Consider the following 16,315-nt stretch of genomic DNA (forward strand, 5'->3'; position numbering starts at 1 on the left):
GGTGAGTGAGTGGGTGTGTGAGTGGGTGAGTGACTGAGTGGGTGAGTGAGTGGGTGAGTGAGTGGGTGTGTGAGTGGGTGAGTGACTGAGTGGGTGACTGAGTGGGTGTGTGAGTGGGTGAGTGACTGAGTGAGTGACTGAGTGGGTGAGTGAGTGGGTGTGTGAGTGGGTGAGTGACTGAGTGGGTGAGTGAGTGGGTGGGTGAGTGACTGAGTGGGTGAGTGAGTGGGTGTGTGAGTGGGTGAGTGACTGAGTGGGTGAGTGAGTGGGTGTGTGAGTGGGTGAGTGAGTGGGTGAGTGAGTGGGTGAGTGAGTGGGTGTGTGAGTGGGTGAGTGACTGAGTGGGTGTGTGAGTGACTGAGTGAGTGAGTGGTGAGGAGTGGTGAGGAGTGGTGAGGAGTGGTGGGTGAGGAGTGCTACTCACCACTACAGGCTGTGTGGTCGGTGTAGCCGGAGTCACGATCAGTCCAGCCTGCGGCTTCAGAGTTGCCAAAGCTACAACAACAACAACATCGTCAACAACAACAACAACATCGTCAACAACATCGTCAACAACATCAACAACAACCACAACAACAACAACATCGTCAACAACAACATCGTCAACAACATCGTCAACATCAACAACAACATCAACATCAACAACATCGTCAACAACAACAACCACATCAACAACCACCACATCAACAACAACATCAACAACATCGTCAACATCAACAACATCAACAACAACAACATCGTCAACATCGTCAACAACAACCACATCAACAACAACAACATCAACAACATCGTCAACAACATCAACAACATTGTCAACATCAACAACATCCACATCAACAACATCAACAACATCAACAACAACAACATCGTCAACATCGTCAACAACAACCACATCAACAACAACAACAACATCGTTAACAACAACATCCACATCAACAACATCAACAACATCAACATCGTCAACATCGTCAACAACCACATCAACAACAACAACAACATCGTTAACAACAACATCCACATCAACAACATCGTTAACATCAACAACAACAACATCAACAACATCAACAACAACCACATCAACAACATCGTCAACATCAACAACAACCACATCAACAACATCGTTAACATCAACATCGTCAACATCAACAACATCGTCAACATCAACAACATGATGATGGTGGTGATGATGATGGCGATGATGGTGATGATGATGGTGATGATGATGGTGGTGATGATGGTGGTGATGATGATGATGGCGATGGCGGTGATGGTGGCGATGATGATGGCGGTGATTATGGTGGTGATGATGGTGATGGTGGTGGTGATGATGATGGCGATGATGGTGGTGGTGATGATGGTGGTACTGACTGTTGTGTTGATGGTGGTGGTGACGGTGATGATGGTGGTGATGATGATGGCGATGGCGATGATGATGGCGGTGATGGTGGCGATGATGATGGCGGTGATGATGGTGGTGATGATGGTGATGGTGGTGGTGATGATGATGGCGATGATGGTGGTGGTGATGATGGTGGTACTGACTGTGATGTTGATGGTGATGATGATGTACCTTCGCGAGCTGCGGCCACCTCCTTAGTGAGGCGAGCGATCACCCTGCAGGCTGCGTCGTGCTGGTAGAGGGCGTGTGATGGTGATGATACTGACTGTTAGTGTGACGATGATGATGGTGGTGTTAGTGATGATGATGGTGATGATGATGATGATGGTGTCTGTACCTTCGCGAGCTGCTGCCACCTCCTTAGTGAGGCGAGCGATCACCCTGCAGGCTGCGTCGTGCTGGTAGAGGGCGTGTGATGGTGATGATACTGACTGTTAGTGTGACGATGATGATGGTGGTGTTAGTGATGATGATGGTGATGATGATGATGATGGTGTCTGTACCTTCGCGAGCTGCTGCCACCTCCTTAGTGAGACGAGCGATCACCCTGCAGGCCGCGTCGTGCTGGTATAGCGTGTGATGGTGATGATACTGACTGTTAGTGTGACGATGATGATGGTGGTGTTAGTGATGATGATGGTGATGATGATGGTGTCTGTACCTTCGCGAGCTGCTGCCACCTCCTTAGTGAGGCGAGCGATCACCCTGCAGGCCGCGTCGTGCTGGTAGAGGGCGTGTGATGGTGATGATACTGACTGTTAGTGTGACGATGATGATGGTGGTGTTAGTGATGATGATGGTGATGATGATGATGGTGTCTGTACCTTCGCGAGCTGCTGCCACCTCCTTAGTGAGGCGAGCGATCACCCTGCAGGCCGCGTCGTGCTGGTAGAGGGCGTGTGACAGCTCCTGTCGCGCCGTCTGCAGCTGCTGGCGCAGCGAGTGGCTCTGCAGCATCACAGCGTCCTGCGGGGGACGGTGACATCATCATCATCGTCAACATCAACGTCGTCATCAACATCGTCATCATCATCGTCGCCATCAACGTCGTCATCATCATCGTCATCATCAACGTCATCATCGACGTCATCAACATCGTCATCATCATCGTCGCCATCAACGTCGTCATCATCATCGTCATCATCATCGTCATCATCATCGTCAACATCGACGTCATCATCGACGTCGTCATCAACATCGTCATCATCATCATCATCATCATCGTCATCATCATCGTCATCATCGTCAACATCGACGTCATCATCGACGTCGTCATCAACATCGTCATCATCATCATCATCATCGTCGCCATCAACGTCGTCATCATCATCGTCGCCATCAACGTCGTCATCAACGTCATCATCGACGTCATCAACATCGTCATCATCATCGTCGCCATCAACGTCGTCATCATCATCGTCATCATCATCGTCATCATCGACGTCATCATCGACGTCGTCATCAACATCGTCATCATCATCATCGTCGTCATCGTCATCATCAACGTCATCATCAACATCGTCATCAACATCGTCAACATCATCATCGACGTCATCATTGACATCATCGTCACCACCACCACCACCTCCACCCCCCCCCCTTCACCTTCACCACCACCTCCACCACCATCACCACCACCTCCATCACCCCCCCCTTCACCTTCACCACCACCACCACCACCACCCCCCCCTTCACCTCCACCACCACCACCCCCCTCTTCACCACCACCACCGTCATCAACACCATCACCACCACCTCCACCACCACCACCCCCCCCTTCACCACCACCACCACCACCCCCCTCTTCACCACCACCACCACCGTCATCAACACCATCACCACCACCACCACCACCACCGTCATCACCACCGTCATCAACACCATCACCACCACCACCACCGCCATCACCACCACCATCACCACCACCACCACCACCACCCCCCCTTCACCTTCACCACCACCACCACCACCACCTCCACCACCACCACCCCCCCTCTTCACCACCACCACCGTCATCAACACCATCACCACCACCACCATCACCACCACCACCACCACCATCACCACCATCACCACCATCATCATCATCACCACCACCACCACCATCATCATCGTCATCACCACCACCATCACCACCATCATCATCACCACCACCACCATCATCATCGTCATCACCACCACCATCATTCACAACCACCACCATCACAACCCTCCCCATCATCATCATTACAACTATCGCCACCACCCCCCCCCACCACCACCCCCCCACCACTCACCCACTCATCCTGCAGAGACTTGAGTATAGCCGGGATGGAGGTGGCCGATGGAGGCTTGGGCCTGGCCGTGTGAGGGGCTCGGATGTCCACCAGCTGATCTTCGCTGAGCGCCGTGCCACTCACGGGGTCGACGCCGTTCTCGGCCACGAAGCGCTCCACCAGGCGACGCTCAAACACGTGGCCCGACACGGGAGACACGCACGGGTGCTCCGGGACCTCGTTACTGACTGGGCGGGGTGGGGAGAGAGAGACAGAGAGTTACAGAGAGACACAGACACACACACAGAGACACGGAGACACAGACACACACACAGAGAGAGTCACACAGAGACACAGAGACACACACACACACACAGAGAGAGTCACACAGAGACACACACAGAGACACACACAGAGACACAGAGAGACACACACACAGACACACACACAGACACACACACAGAGAGTCACACAGAGACACACACAGAGACACACACAGCGCTCCACGAGGCGACGCTCAAACACGTGGCCCGACACGGGAGACACGCACGGGTGTTCCGGGACCTCGTTACTGACTGGGCGGGGTGGGGAGAGAGAGACAGAGAGTTACAGAGAGACACAGACACACACACACAGAGACAGGGAGACACAGACACACACACAGAGAGAGTCACACAGAGACACAGAGACACACACACACACAGAGAGAGTCACACAGAGACACGGAGACACAGACACACACACAGAGAGAGTCACACAGACACAGAGACACACACACACACAGAGAGAGTCACACAGAGACACGGAGACACAGACACACACACAGAGAGAGTCACACAGAGACACAGAGACACACACACACACAGAGAGAGTCACACAGAGACACACACAGAGACACACACAGAGACACAGAGAGACACACACACAGACACACACACAGACACACACACAGAGACACGGAGACACAGACACACACACAGAGTCACACAGAGACACGGAGACACAGACACACACACAGAGAGAGTCACACAGAGACACAGAGACACACACACACACAGAGAGAGTCACACAGAGACACACACAGAGACACACACAGAGACACAGAGAGACACACACACAGACACACACACAGACACACACACAGAGACAAACACGTGGCCAGACACGGGAGACACGCACGGGTGCTCCGGGACCTCGTTACTGACTGGGCGGGATGAGACATGGAGACACAGAGTTACACAGAGACACAGAGACACACAGAGAGACACAGAGAGAGTCACAGAGAGTCACACAGACACACACAGAGAGATACACACAGAGAGACACACACAGAGAGTCACACAGAGAGACACACACACAGAGACACACACAGAGAGACACACAGAGAGTCACAGAGAGACACAGAGAGAGACACACAGAGAGTCACACACACAGAGACACACACACAGAGAGTCACACAGAGACACACACACAGAGACACACACACAGAGACACAGACACACAGAGAGACACACAGAGTCACACACACAGAGACACACACAGAGAGTCACACAGAGACACACACAGAGAGAGTCACACACAGAGTGTCACAGAGACACACAGAGACACACACAGAGACACACAGAGAGAGAGTCACACAGAGACACACAGAGAGAGTCACACAGAGACACACGCAGAGTCACACAGAGACACACACACAGAGACACAGACACACACACAGACACACACAGAGAGACACACACACAGAGACACTACTACACTACAGACTACCCACCACTACTACACTACCACTACCCCACCACCCACTACTACATACACATACACTACTACACTACAACTACCCACTACCCACCACTCTACCCTACACCTACCCACTACCTACCCTACTACACTACCCACTACACTACTACCCTACACACTACTACTACTACTACCCAACCACTACTATCACTACACACTACCACACTACTACACTACACTACCACCACACACTACACTATAAACTACACTATACACTACTACCCTACACTACTATACACTACCACTACCCACCACTACTACCCTACACACTACACCACTACTACTACCCTACACACTACCCACTACTACTACCCTACACACTACCCACTACTACTACCCTACACACTACACCACTACTACTACTACACACTACCACTACTCACTACTACAACTACACACTACACCACTACTACCACCACTACTACCTACACACTACCACTACTACCCTACACACTACCCACTACTACTACCCTACACACTACCCCACCACCACTACCCTACACACTACCCCACCACTACTACCCTACACACTACCCCACTACTACTACCCTACACACTACACCACTACTACTACCCTACACACTACACCACTACTACCCACTACTACACTACACACTACCCACTACTACACCACTACCTACACACTACACTCTACCACACTACCCTACACTACCCCTACTACTACTACCCTACACACTACTCCACCACTACTACCCTACACACTACACCTCACTACTACTACTACACACTACCCACTACTACCCTACACACTACCCTACTACCCTACACACTACCCCACCACTACTACCCTACACACTACCCCACTACTACTACTACCCTACACACTACCACTACTACCCTACACACTACCACCACTACTACCCTACACACTACCCACCACTACTACTACCCTACACACTACACCACCACTACTACCCTACACACTACCCCACCCCACTACTACCCTACACACTACCCACCACCACTACTACCCTACACACTACCCCACTACTACTACCCTACACACTACCACCACCTACTACCCTACACACTACACCACCACTACTACCCTACACACTACCCCACCACTACTACCCTACACACTACCCCACTACTACTACCCTACACACTACCCCACCACTACTACCCTACACACTACACCACCACTACTACTACCCTACACACTACCCCACTACTACCTACACTACTACACTACACTACCACCACTACTTCACTACACACTACACTACCACTACACCTACACTCTACCACCACTACTACCCTACACACTACACCACTACTACTACCCTACACACTACCCCACACTACTACCCTACACACTACCCACCACTACTACCCTACACACTACCCACCACTACTACCCTACACACTACACCACCACTACTACCCTACACACTACACCACCACTACTACCCTACACACTACCCCACTACTACTACCCTACACACTACCCCACCTACTACTACCCTACACACTACCACTCACTACTACTACCCTACACTACTACCCTACACTACTACTACACTACCCTACACACTACACCCTACACACTACTACTACCCTACACACTACCCACCACTACTACCCTACACACTACACCACTACTACCCTACACTACCACCTACCACTACTACCCTACACACTACCCCACACTACTACCCTACACTACTACCCTACACACTACCCACCACTACCTCACTACCTACACACTACACCACCACTACTACCCTACACACTACCCCACCACTACTACCCTACACACTACACCACCACTACTACCCTACACACTACACCACCACTACTACCCTACACACTACCCCACCACCACTACCCTACACACTACACCACCACTACTACCCTACACACTACCCCACCACTACTACCCTACACACTACACCACCACTACTACCCTACACACTACCCCACCACCACTACCCTACACACTACACCACCACTACTACCCTACACACTACCCCACCACTACCCTACACACTACCCCACTACTACTACCCTACACACTACCCCACCACTACTACCCTACACACTACCCCACTACTACTACCCTACACACTACACCACTACTACCCTACACACTACCCCACTACTACTACCCTACACACTACCCCACTACTACTACCCTACACACTACACCACTACTACTACCCTACACACTACACCACTACTACCCTACACACCTACCCCACCCACTACTACCCTACACACTACCCCACCACTACTACCCTACACACTACCCCACCACTACTACCCTACACACTACACCACTACTACTACCCTACACACTACCCACCACTACTACCCTACACACTCTACCCCACTACTACTACCCTACACACTACCCCACCACTACTACCCTACACACTACCCCACCACTACTACCCTACACACTACCCACCCACCACTACTACCACTACACACTACCCCACCACTACTACCCTACACACTACCCCACCACTACTACCCTACACACTACCCCACCACTACTACCCTACACACTACACCACTACTACCCCACCACTACTACCCTACACACTACCCCACCACTACTACCCTACACACTACCCCACTACTACCCCACCACTACTACCCTACACACTACCCCACCACTACTACCCTACACACTACCCCACCACTACTACCCTACACACTACACCACTACTACTACCCTACACACTACCCCACCACTACTACCCTACACACTACCCCACTACTACTACCCTACACACTACCCCACCACTACTACCCTACACACTACCCCCACCACTACTACCCTACACACTACCCCACCACTACTACCCTACACACTACCCCACCACTACTACCCTACACACTACCCCACCACTACTACCCTACACACTACCCCACCACTACTACCCTACACACTACCCCACCACTACTACCCTACACACTACCCCACCACTACTACCCTACACACTACCCCACCACTACTACCCTACACACTACCCCACTACTACCCCACCACTACTACCCTACACACTACCCCACCACTACTACCCTACACACTACCCCACCACTACTACCCTACACACTACACCACTACTACTACCCTACACACTACCCCACCACTACTACCCTACACACTACCCCACTACTACTACCCTACACACTACCCCACCACTACTACCCTACACACTACCCCACCACTACTACCCTACACACTACCCCACCACTACTACCCTACACACTACCCCACCACTACTACCCTACACACTACACCACTACTACCCCACCACTACTACCCTACACACTACCCCACCACTACTACCCTACACACTACCCCACCACTACTACCCTACACACTACCCCACCACTACTACCCTACACACTACACCACTACTACCCCACCACTACTACCCTACACACTACCCCACCACTACTACCCTACACACTACCCCACCACTACTACCCTACACACTACACCACTACTACCCCACCACTACTACACTACACATTACCCCACCACTACTACCCTACACACTACCCCACCACTACTACCCTACACACTACCCCACCACTACTACCCTACACACTACACCACTACTACCCCACCACTACTACACTACACATTACCCCACCACTACTACCCTACACACTACCCCACCACTACTACACTACACACTACCCCACTACTACCCCACCACTACTACCCTACACACTACCCCACCACTACTACACTACACATTACCCCACTACTACTACCCTACACACTACACCCACTACCCCACCACTACTACACTACACCCACTACCCCACCACCACTACACTATAAACTACACTATACACTACTACCCTACACTACTATACACTACCCACTACCCCACCACCACTACTACCCTACACTACCCCACCACTACACTACCCCACCACTACACTACACTACTATACACTACACTATTACACTACTATACACTACAATACACTACACCCACCACCACTACTACCCTACACTACCCCACCACTACACTACCCCACCACTACACTACCCCACCACTACACTACCCCACCACTACACTACCCCACCACTACACTACCCCACCACTACACTACTATACACTACACTATTACACTACTATACACTACAATACACTACACCCACTACTACCCCACCACCACCACTACCCTACACTACCCCACCACTACACTACCCCACCACTACACTACCCCACCACTACACTACCCCACCACTACACTACCCCACCACTACACTACCCCACCACTACACTACCCCACCACTACACTACCCCACCACTACACTACTATACACTACACTATTACACTACTATACACTACAATACACTACACCCACTACTACCCTACACTACCCCACCACTACACTACTATACACTACACTATTACACTACAATACACTACACCCACTACTACCCTACACTACCCCACCACTACACTACCCCACCACTACACTACACTACTATACACTACACTATTACACTACTATACACTACTATACACTACACCCACTACTACTACTACCCTACACTACCCCACCACTACACTACCCCACCACTACACTACTATACACTACACTATTACACTACTATACACTACAATACACTACACCCACCACCACTACTACCCTACACTACCCCACCACTACACTACCCCACCACTACACTACCCCACCACTACACTACCCCACCACTACACTACTATACACTACACTATTACACTACTATACACTACAATACACTACACCCACTACTACCCTACACTACCCCACCACTACACTATTACACTACTATACACTACAATACACTACACCCACTACTACCCTACACCGGAGTGAGCCCTGTAAGGCCACTGAGCGAGCCAGGCCTACCCACACGCACGTGGCTTGCCGCTGCGGGCGGATCTACACAAGGCTCACAGCAAAGCAGTGGATAGAGCAAACAAGGGAGGGTGGTAGAGCCTTGTATTTAATACACTTTTAAACGCATATTTATGTAATAAAGTTCTCATTTTATAGTTGTGGAGGGTAATACACCGACCACCCACCCCCCCTCTTTCCTAACGGCCCTCCGGGGGTGGTCGACGCAACCCCGGCAAAGGAATCTAGGCGAGCCCGCAGGCTTCGGCCTAATCCCCGGTGAGGGCGACTAGGCCCCAACACACGCCGATGAGGTAAAACAATTTTTTTAAAATTGTTTTAAAAATAAATGTGCGCGCGCAGCTAAACACGCCCCCGGGAAGGGGGTAAGAGATGTAAGGTGGTGGTGCGACATTGGGAGTGGTAAACTTTGTGATGATGATGATGGTGGCGGTTGAATTCTTACTCGAACAGATGAGCGCCATCTTCGCGCGGGAAAAAAAATTTGCCCGAGGGGGAAGTGGAGGAAGGGTGGGGGTGGGGGCAGGAAGTGACGTCGACGGGAAACACCACCCCCCACCCCCCGGGGAGAAGTGGAGGAAGGGGGGTGGTGGGGGTGGGGGCAGGAAGTGACGTCGACGGAAAACACCCCCCCCACCCCCGGGGAGAAGTGGGGGGTGGGCAGGAAGTGACGTTGACGGGAAAAACTCCCCCACCCCCCGGGGAGAAGTGGAGGAAGGGAGGAGGTGGGGGTGGGCAGGAAGTGACGTCGACGGGAAACACCACCCCCACCCATCGAGGGGAAGTGGAGGAAGGGGGGTGGGCAGGAAGTGACGTCGATGGGAAACAACCCCCCCCCCAGGGGGTGGGCAGGAAATGACGTCGACAGAAAACCCCCCCACCCACCGAGGGGAAGTGGAGGAAGGGGGGTGGTGGGGGTGGGCAGGAAGTGACGTCGACGGGAAACACCCCCCACCCCCCGGGGGGAAGTGGGGGGTGGGCAGGAAGTGACGTCGACGAGAAACACCCCCCCACCCACCACGGGGGGGGAGGAGGGGGCGACGTTGGCGGAAACACCCCCCCGGGGGGGGAGGAAGTGACGTCGTTGTAGATATCCTCGAGGGGAGCGGAGATGTGGGGGGGAGGAAGTGACGTCGGCGGAAACCTCCCCCGGGGGGGGGGAGAGAATGACGTCATCAAAACACCCCCCCCCCCCGGGGGGGGAGGGGGGGCGACGTTGGCGGAAACACCCCCCCGGGGGGGAGGAAGTGACGTCGTTGTAAATATCCTCGAGGGGAGGGGGGATATGGAGGGGGAGGAAGTGACGTCGGCGGAAACATCCCCGGGGGGGGGGGGTGACGTCACCAAAAGTGACGGTTCGCTGTGTACGCGAACCGGTAACCGTTATAAACCGGTTAGACGCTATAATAATAGTGGTTTTTCCCCATTTTTTTTTTGCAACAAAACTTTAACCTTTTTACGAGGATTCATGTAACTGCATTAACCACACAATACTTGCGGTCAAAATACAAACAAAAAACACGCTGATAATTGTTTTTTTACCCTTCTATCTGGCAACAAAACTGACACCTTGTTTTACAAGGAGTCATGTTTGCATAGACCACAATACCTGCAGCCATAATGCAAACAAACAACACACAACTCTGATAATGTATGTGCACTGTCCTTGAAGTTGATTGGTCCACACCCGAGACAGCTTTCCTTAGAGCCTAGTCTCACATGGTGTTGGACCAGATGACGCCAAAAGGCGCACAACTCAAAGACAATGCACCATCATAGTGTGAGAGCTCGGGGTAAAGCATTTACACCATTGGAACCTCATTTGCCAGTAGCAAAATATGATAATTGGTTTTTTACCCTTTTATCTGGCAACAAAACTGACACCTTTTTTGACAAGGAGTCATGTTTGCATAGACCACAATACCTGCAGTCGTAATGCAAACAAAACACACAACTCTGATAATGTATGCACTGTCTCAATGCATCACGCTACCACGTGCGCGGGTCATGTGACAGATGTGACGTCAGAGCTCACTTGCCTTGCAAAAAATGTCTTCATTATTGAGCTCCCCACCCCTCCCCCAAAAAAAACACAAAAGTGTATTTTAATAATTGTTTGCATGGTGTACAGTCTGGAGAGTACGCACACGGAAAATTTCAAGTTTGTTGCATGTCGGGAAGTACGCTAAACATTTTGAACAGACACACACATAATCACAACTTTGCCTTTTATATATATCGAGATCAGAGCACCATCTCCTGTGTTACGTGGGGTGTGGTGCACCACCTGTGCCCCCTACTGTACCAACTTGCTGTGCTTTAGCCACCCGGCGCTCCGCTCGTTGTTGTGAGCGTCGCTCCTCCGCCCTCCGTTGTTGTTGGAGGGCGACTGCCTCCAACTGCCCAGTAGCGTCCTTCACGAGCCTCCTCCTCCACAGAGGCCGATCTTGACACCGCTGGTACCAGTCATCGGCAAGTCCACTAAGCTCCACGTCCTCCTGTACCACATCACTCCATCTCTTCTCTAGCCCGTGCCGCGCCCGTTTAGCCCCCTCGATCCGGCCGAACAAAAGCTGTTTAGGCATGCGGTGGCTGGGCATGCGGGCTACATGACCCAGCCAACGCAGCCTTGCCTGCCGGAGGAGCTCACCCATGGGACTTTGTCCAGATCTTTCGAGGATTTTTGAGCTCCTCACACGATCCAGCCTGGTTAAACCCAGGATGGATCGTAGGCAGGCCAGCCTGAATGTTTCTAAGATGTTCCATTAGGGGGGTCCACGTTTCGCAAGCGTAGAGAAGGGAGGGAATGACCGTGGCCGAGAAGACCTGAAGCTTCGTGCGGAGCGACAGACCAGGTAGCTTCCACACAGCGTTACGCAACCGATGAAAAGATAATGCCGCTCGACTGATTCGGGGTGAGACCTCTGCTGTTAAACTGCAGCCGGTCATGAGCACACTGCCCAGGTATGGGAAACTCTCCACTCTCTCCACGACTGCCCCATCACCGATTGGGAGTTGTGGGGGTGGAGTGTCCGATGGTACAAAATACCCAGGCAGGTGCTTAGTTTTGGTGGGGCTGATGGTAAGGCCCCACCTCTTAGTGGCACGCTCCAGTCTCAGCAGCAGCGTCTCCAACTCCTCCTCTGAATGAGCAGCTATTACCAGATCATCGGCATACACTGATTCGGAGTCTCTGTTGTCAAACACACACACACGTACACATGTATTCACACACACGTACACACACAAACGTACACACACACACGTATACACGCACACACACACACACGTACACATGTATGCACACACACGTACACACACAAACGTATACACGCACACACACACGTACACATGTATGCACACACACGTACACACACAAACGTACACACACACACGTACACATGCACACACGTACGCACACACACGTACACACACAAACGTACACACACACACGTATACACGCACACACACACACACGTATGCACACACACGTACACACACACACACGTATGCACACACACAAAGTACGCACACATATACACGCACACACACACACACACGTATGCACACACACGTACACACACAAAAGTACACACACACACATATACACGCACACACACACACACACGTACACACGTACGCACACACACGTACACACACAAACGTACACACACACACACGCGTACACATGTATGCACACACACGTACACACACAAACATATACACGCACACACACACGTACACATGTACGCACACACACGTACACACACAAACGTACACACACACACGTATACACGCACACACACACGTACACACGCACGCACACACACGTACACACACAAACGTACACACACACACGTATACACGCACACGCACGCACACACACGTACACACACACACATATACACGCACACACACACGTACACACGTACGCACACACACGTACACACACAAACGTACACACACACACACACACGTATACACGCACGCACACACACGGGTGTACGATTTTATTTGGTTGCACAACAAATATCCAGAAGCACTCACCACCACCACAACCACAAGTCACGGCACGACGAGTCGTGTTCACTAATCTACTTTAGCATGTCCTGTGGTGGTGGTGGAGGTGGTATAGGAGGAGGTCGTGGTGGTGGTGGTGGTGGAGGAGGTGGAGGAGGTTGTGATGGTGGTGGAGGAGGTGATGGTGGTGGTATAGGAGGAGGTGGTGGTGGTGGTGGAGGTGGTATAGGAGGAGGTCGTGGTGGTGGTGGAGGAGGTGGAGGAGGTGGAGGAGGTGGAGATGGTGGAGGAAGAAGTGAAGGAGGTGGTGGAGGTGATGGTGGAGGAGGAGATGGAGGAGATGGAGATGGAGGTGGTGGTGGTGGAGGAACAGGAGATGGAGGAGATGAAGGAGATGGAGGAGGTGGAGGAGGTGGTGGTGGAGGTGGTGGTGGTGGTGGTGGAGATGGTATAGGAGGAGGTCGTGGTGGTGGTGGAGGATATGGAGGAGATGGAGGAGGTCGTGGTGGTGGTGGAGGTCGTGGTGGTGGTGGTGGTGGTGGTGGAGGTGGTGGTGGTGGTGGTGGTGGAGGAGGTGGTGGTGGAGGAGGTGGTGGTGGTGGTGGTGGAGGAGGTGGTGGTGGTGGTGGTGGAGGTGGTGGTGGTGGAGATGGTATAGGAGGAGGTCGTGGTGGTGGAGGAAGAGGTGAAGGAGGAGATAGAGATGGTGGTGGAGGAGGTGGTGGTGGTGGTGGTGGTGGTGGAGGAACAGGAGATGGAGGAGATGGGGGAGGTCGTGGTGGTGGTGGTGGAGGAGGTGGTGGTGGAGGAGGTGGTGGTGGTGGCGGTGGTGGCGGTGGTGCTGGTGGTGGAGATGGAGGTGGTGGGGGCAGAGGTGGTGGTGGTGGTGAAGAGGTGAAGGAGGTTGTGGTGGAGGTGGTGGTGGAGGAGATGGTATAGGAGGAGGTCGTGGTGGTGGAGGAAGAGGTGGAGGAGATGGAGGAGATGGTGGTGGAGGTGGTGGTGGTGGTGGTGGTAGAAGTGGTGGTGAAGGAGGTGGTGGTGGTGAAGGTGGTGAATGAGGAGGTGGTAAAGTGGTGGAAGTGGAGATGGAGGTGGTGGAGGTGAAGGTGGTGGAGGTGGTGGTGGAGATGGTATAGGAGGAGGTCGTGGTGGTGGAGGAAGAGGTGGAGGAGGAGATAGAGGAGATGGAGGAGGTGGTGGTGGTGGTGGTGGAGGTGGTGGTAGAGGTGGTGGAGGTGGTGGAAGAGGTGGTGGTGGTGGTGGAGGAGGTGGAGACTCACCACCACCACCACCACGGGGTGACTACCACGGGCAGAGAGAGACTCCACACACACAGCCGCTATCGTCAGGGTGGACACAGAGAGGCCACGACATCTTGCGAACCATCATCTACACACCCCTTCCTCTCTAGACCACGCCCCCTTCCTCTCTAGACCACGCCCCCTTGCTCTCTAGACCACGCCCCCTTGCTCTCTAGACCACGCCCCCTTGCTCTCTAGACCACGCCCCCTTGCTCTCTAGACCACGCCCCCTTGCTCTCTAGACCACGCCCCCTTGCTCTCTAGACCACGCCCCCTTGCTCTCTAGACCACGCCCCCTTGCTCTCTAGACCACGCCCCCTTACTCTCTAGACCACGCCCCTTGCTCTCTAGACCACGCCCCTTGCTCTCTAGACCACGCCCCCTTGCTCTCTAGACCACGCCCCCTTGCTCTCTAGACCACGCCCCCTTGCTCTCTAGACCACGCCCCCTTGCTCTCTAGACCACGACCCCTTGCTCTCTAGACCACGCCCCCTTGCTCTCTAGACCACGCCCCCTTGCTCTCTAGACCACGCCCCCTTGCTCTCTAGACCACGCCCCCTTGCTCTCTAGACCACGCCCCCTTGCTCTCTAGACCACGCCCCCTTGCTCTCTAGACCACGCCCCCTTGCTC

The 16,315-nt window shown here is 52.9% G+C and overlaps 2 protein-coding genes across 3 annotated transcripts; both read right to left on the reverse strand.

Moving 5' to 3' along the window:
* Positions 1–406: 406 nt before the first annotated feature.
* Positions 407–10,910, reverse strand: PRPF19 (pre-mRNA processing factor 19). Of its 2 annotated transcripts, XM_078624679.1 has the most exons (4): positions 10,806–10,910; positions 3,676–3,902; positions 2,061–2,365; positions 407–495 (listed from the first exon to the last, which is right to left on the reverse strand). In XM_078624679.1, the coding sequence occupies exons 1-3, from the start codon at positions 10,822–10,824 to the stop codon at positions 2,084–2,086; spliced, it is 528 nt and encodes a 175-aa protein (XP_078480805.1). In that variant the 5' UTR covers positions 10,825–10,910; the 3' UTR covers positions 407–495; positions 2,061–2,083. The 2 variants fall into 2 exon arrangements, 1 of the variants encoding a protein (XP_078480805.1); XR_013590069.1 differs by lacking the exons at positions 2,061–2,365; positions 3,676–3,902; positions 10,806–10,910 and adding an exon at positions 1,571–1,649.
* A 3,445-nt stretch (positions 10,911–14,355) lies between these two features.
* LOC144742211 (uncharacterized) lies at positions 14,356–15,772 on the reverse strand. Its single transcript, XM_078624678.1, has 3 exons — positions 15,767–15,772; positions 14,712–15,685; positions 14,356–14,636 (listed from the first exon to the last, which is right to left on the reverse strand). The coding sequence occupies exons 1-3, from the start codon at positions 15,770–15,772 to the stop codon at positions 14,450–14,452; spliced, it is 1,167 nt and encodes a 388-aa protein (XP_078480804.1). The 3' UTR covers positions 14,356–14,449.
* Positions 15,773–16,315: the final 543 nt, after the last annotated feature.

The sequence above is a fragment of the Lampetra planeri genome, unplaced genomic scaffold (genome assembly GCF_965212315.1).
Source record: "Lampetra planeri unplaced genomic scaffold, kcLamPlan1.2.h2 scaffold_909, whole genome shotgun sequence".
In the NCBI taxonomy this organism is placed as follows: Eukaryota; Metazoa; Chordata; class Hyperoartia; order Petromyzontiformes; family Petromyzontidae; genus Lampetra; species Lampetra planeri.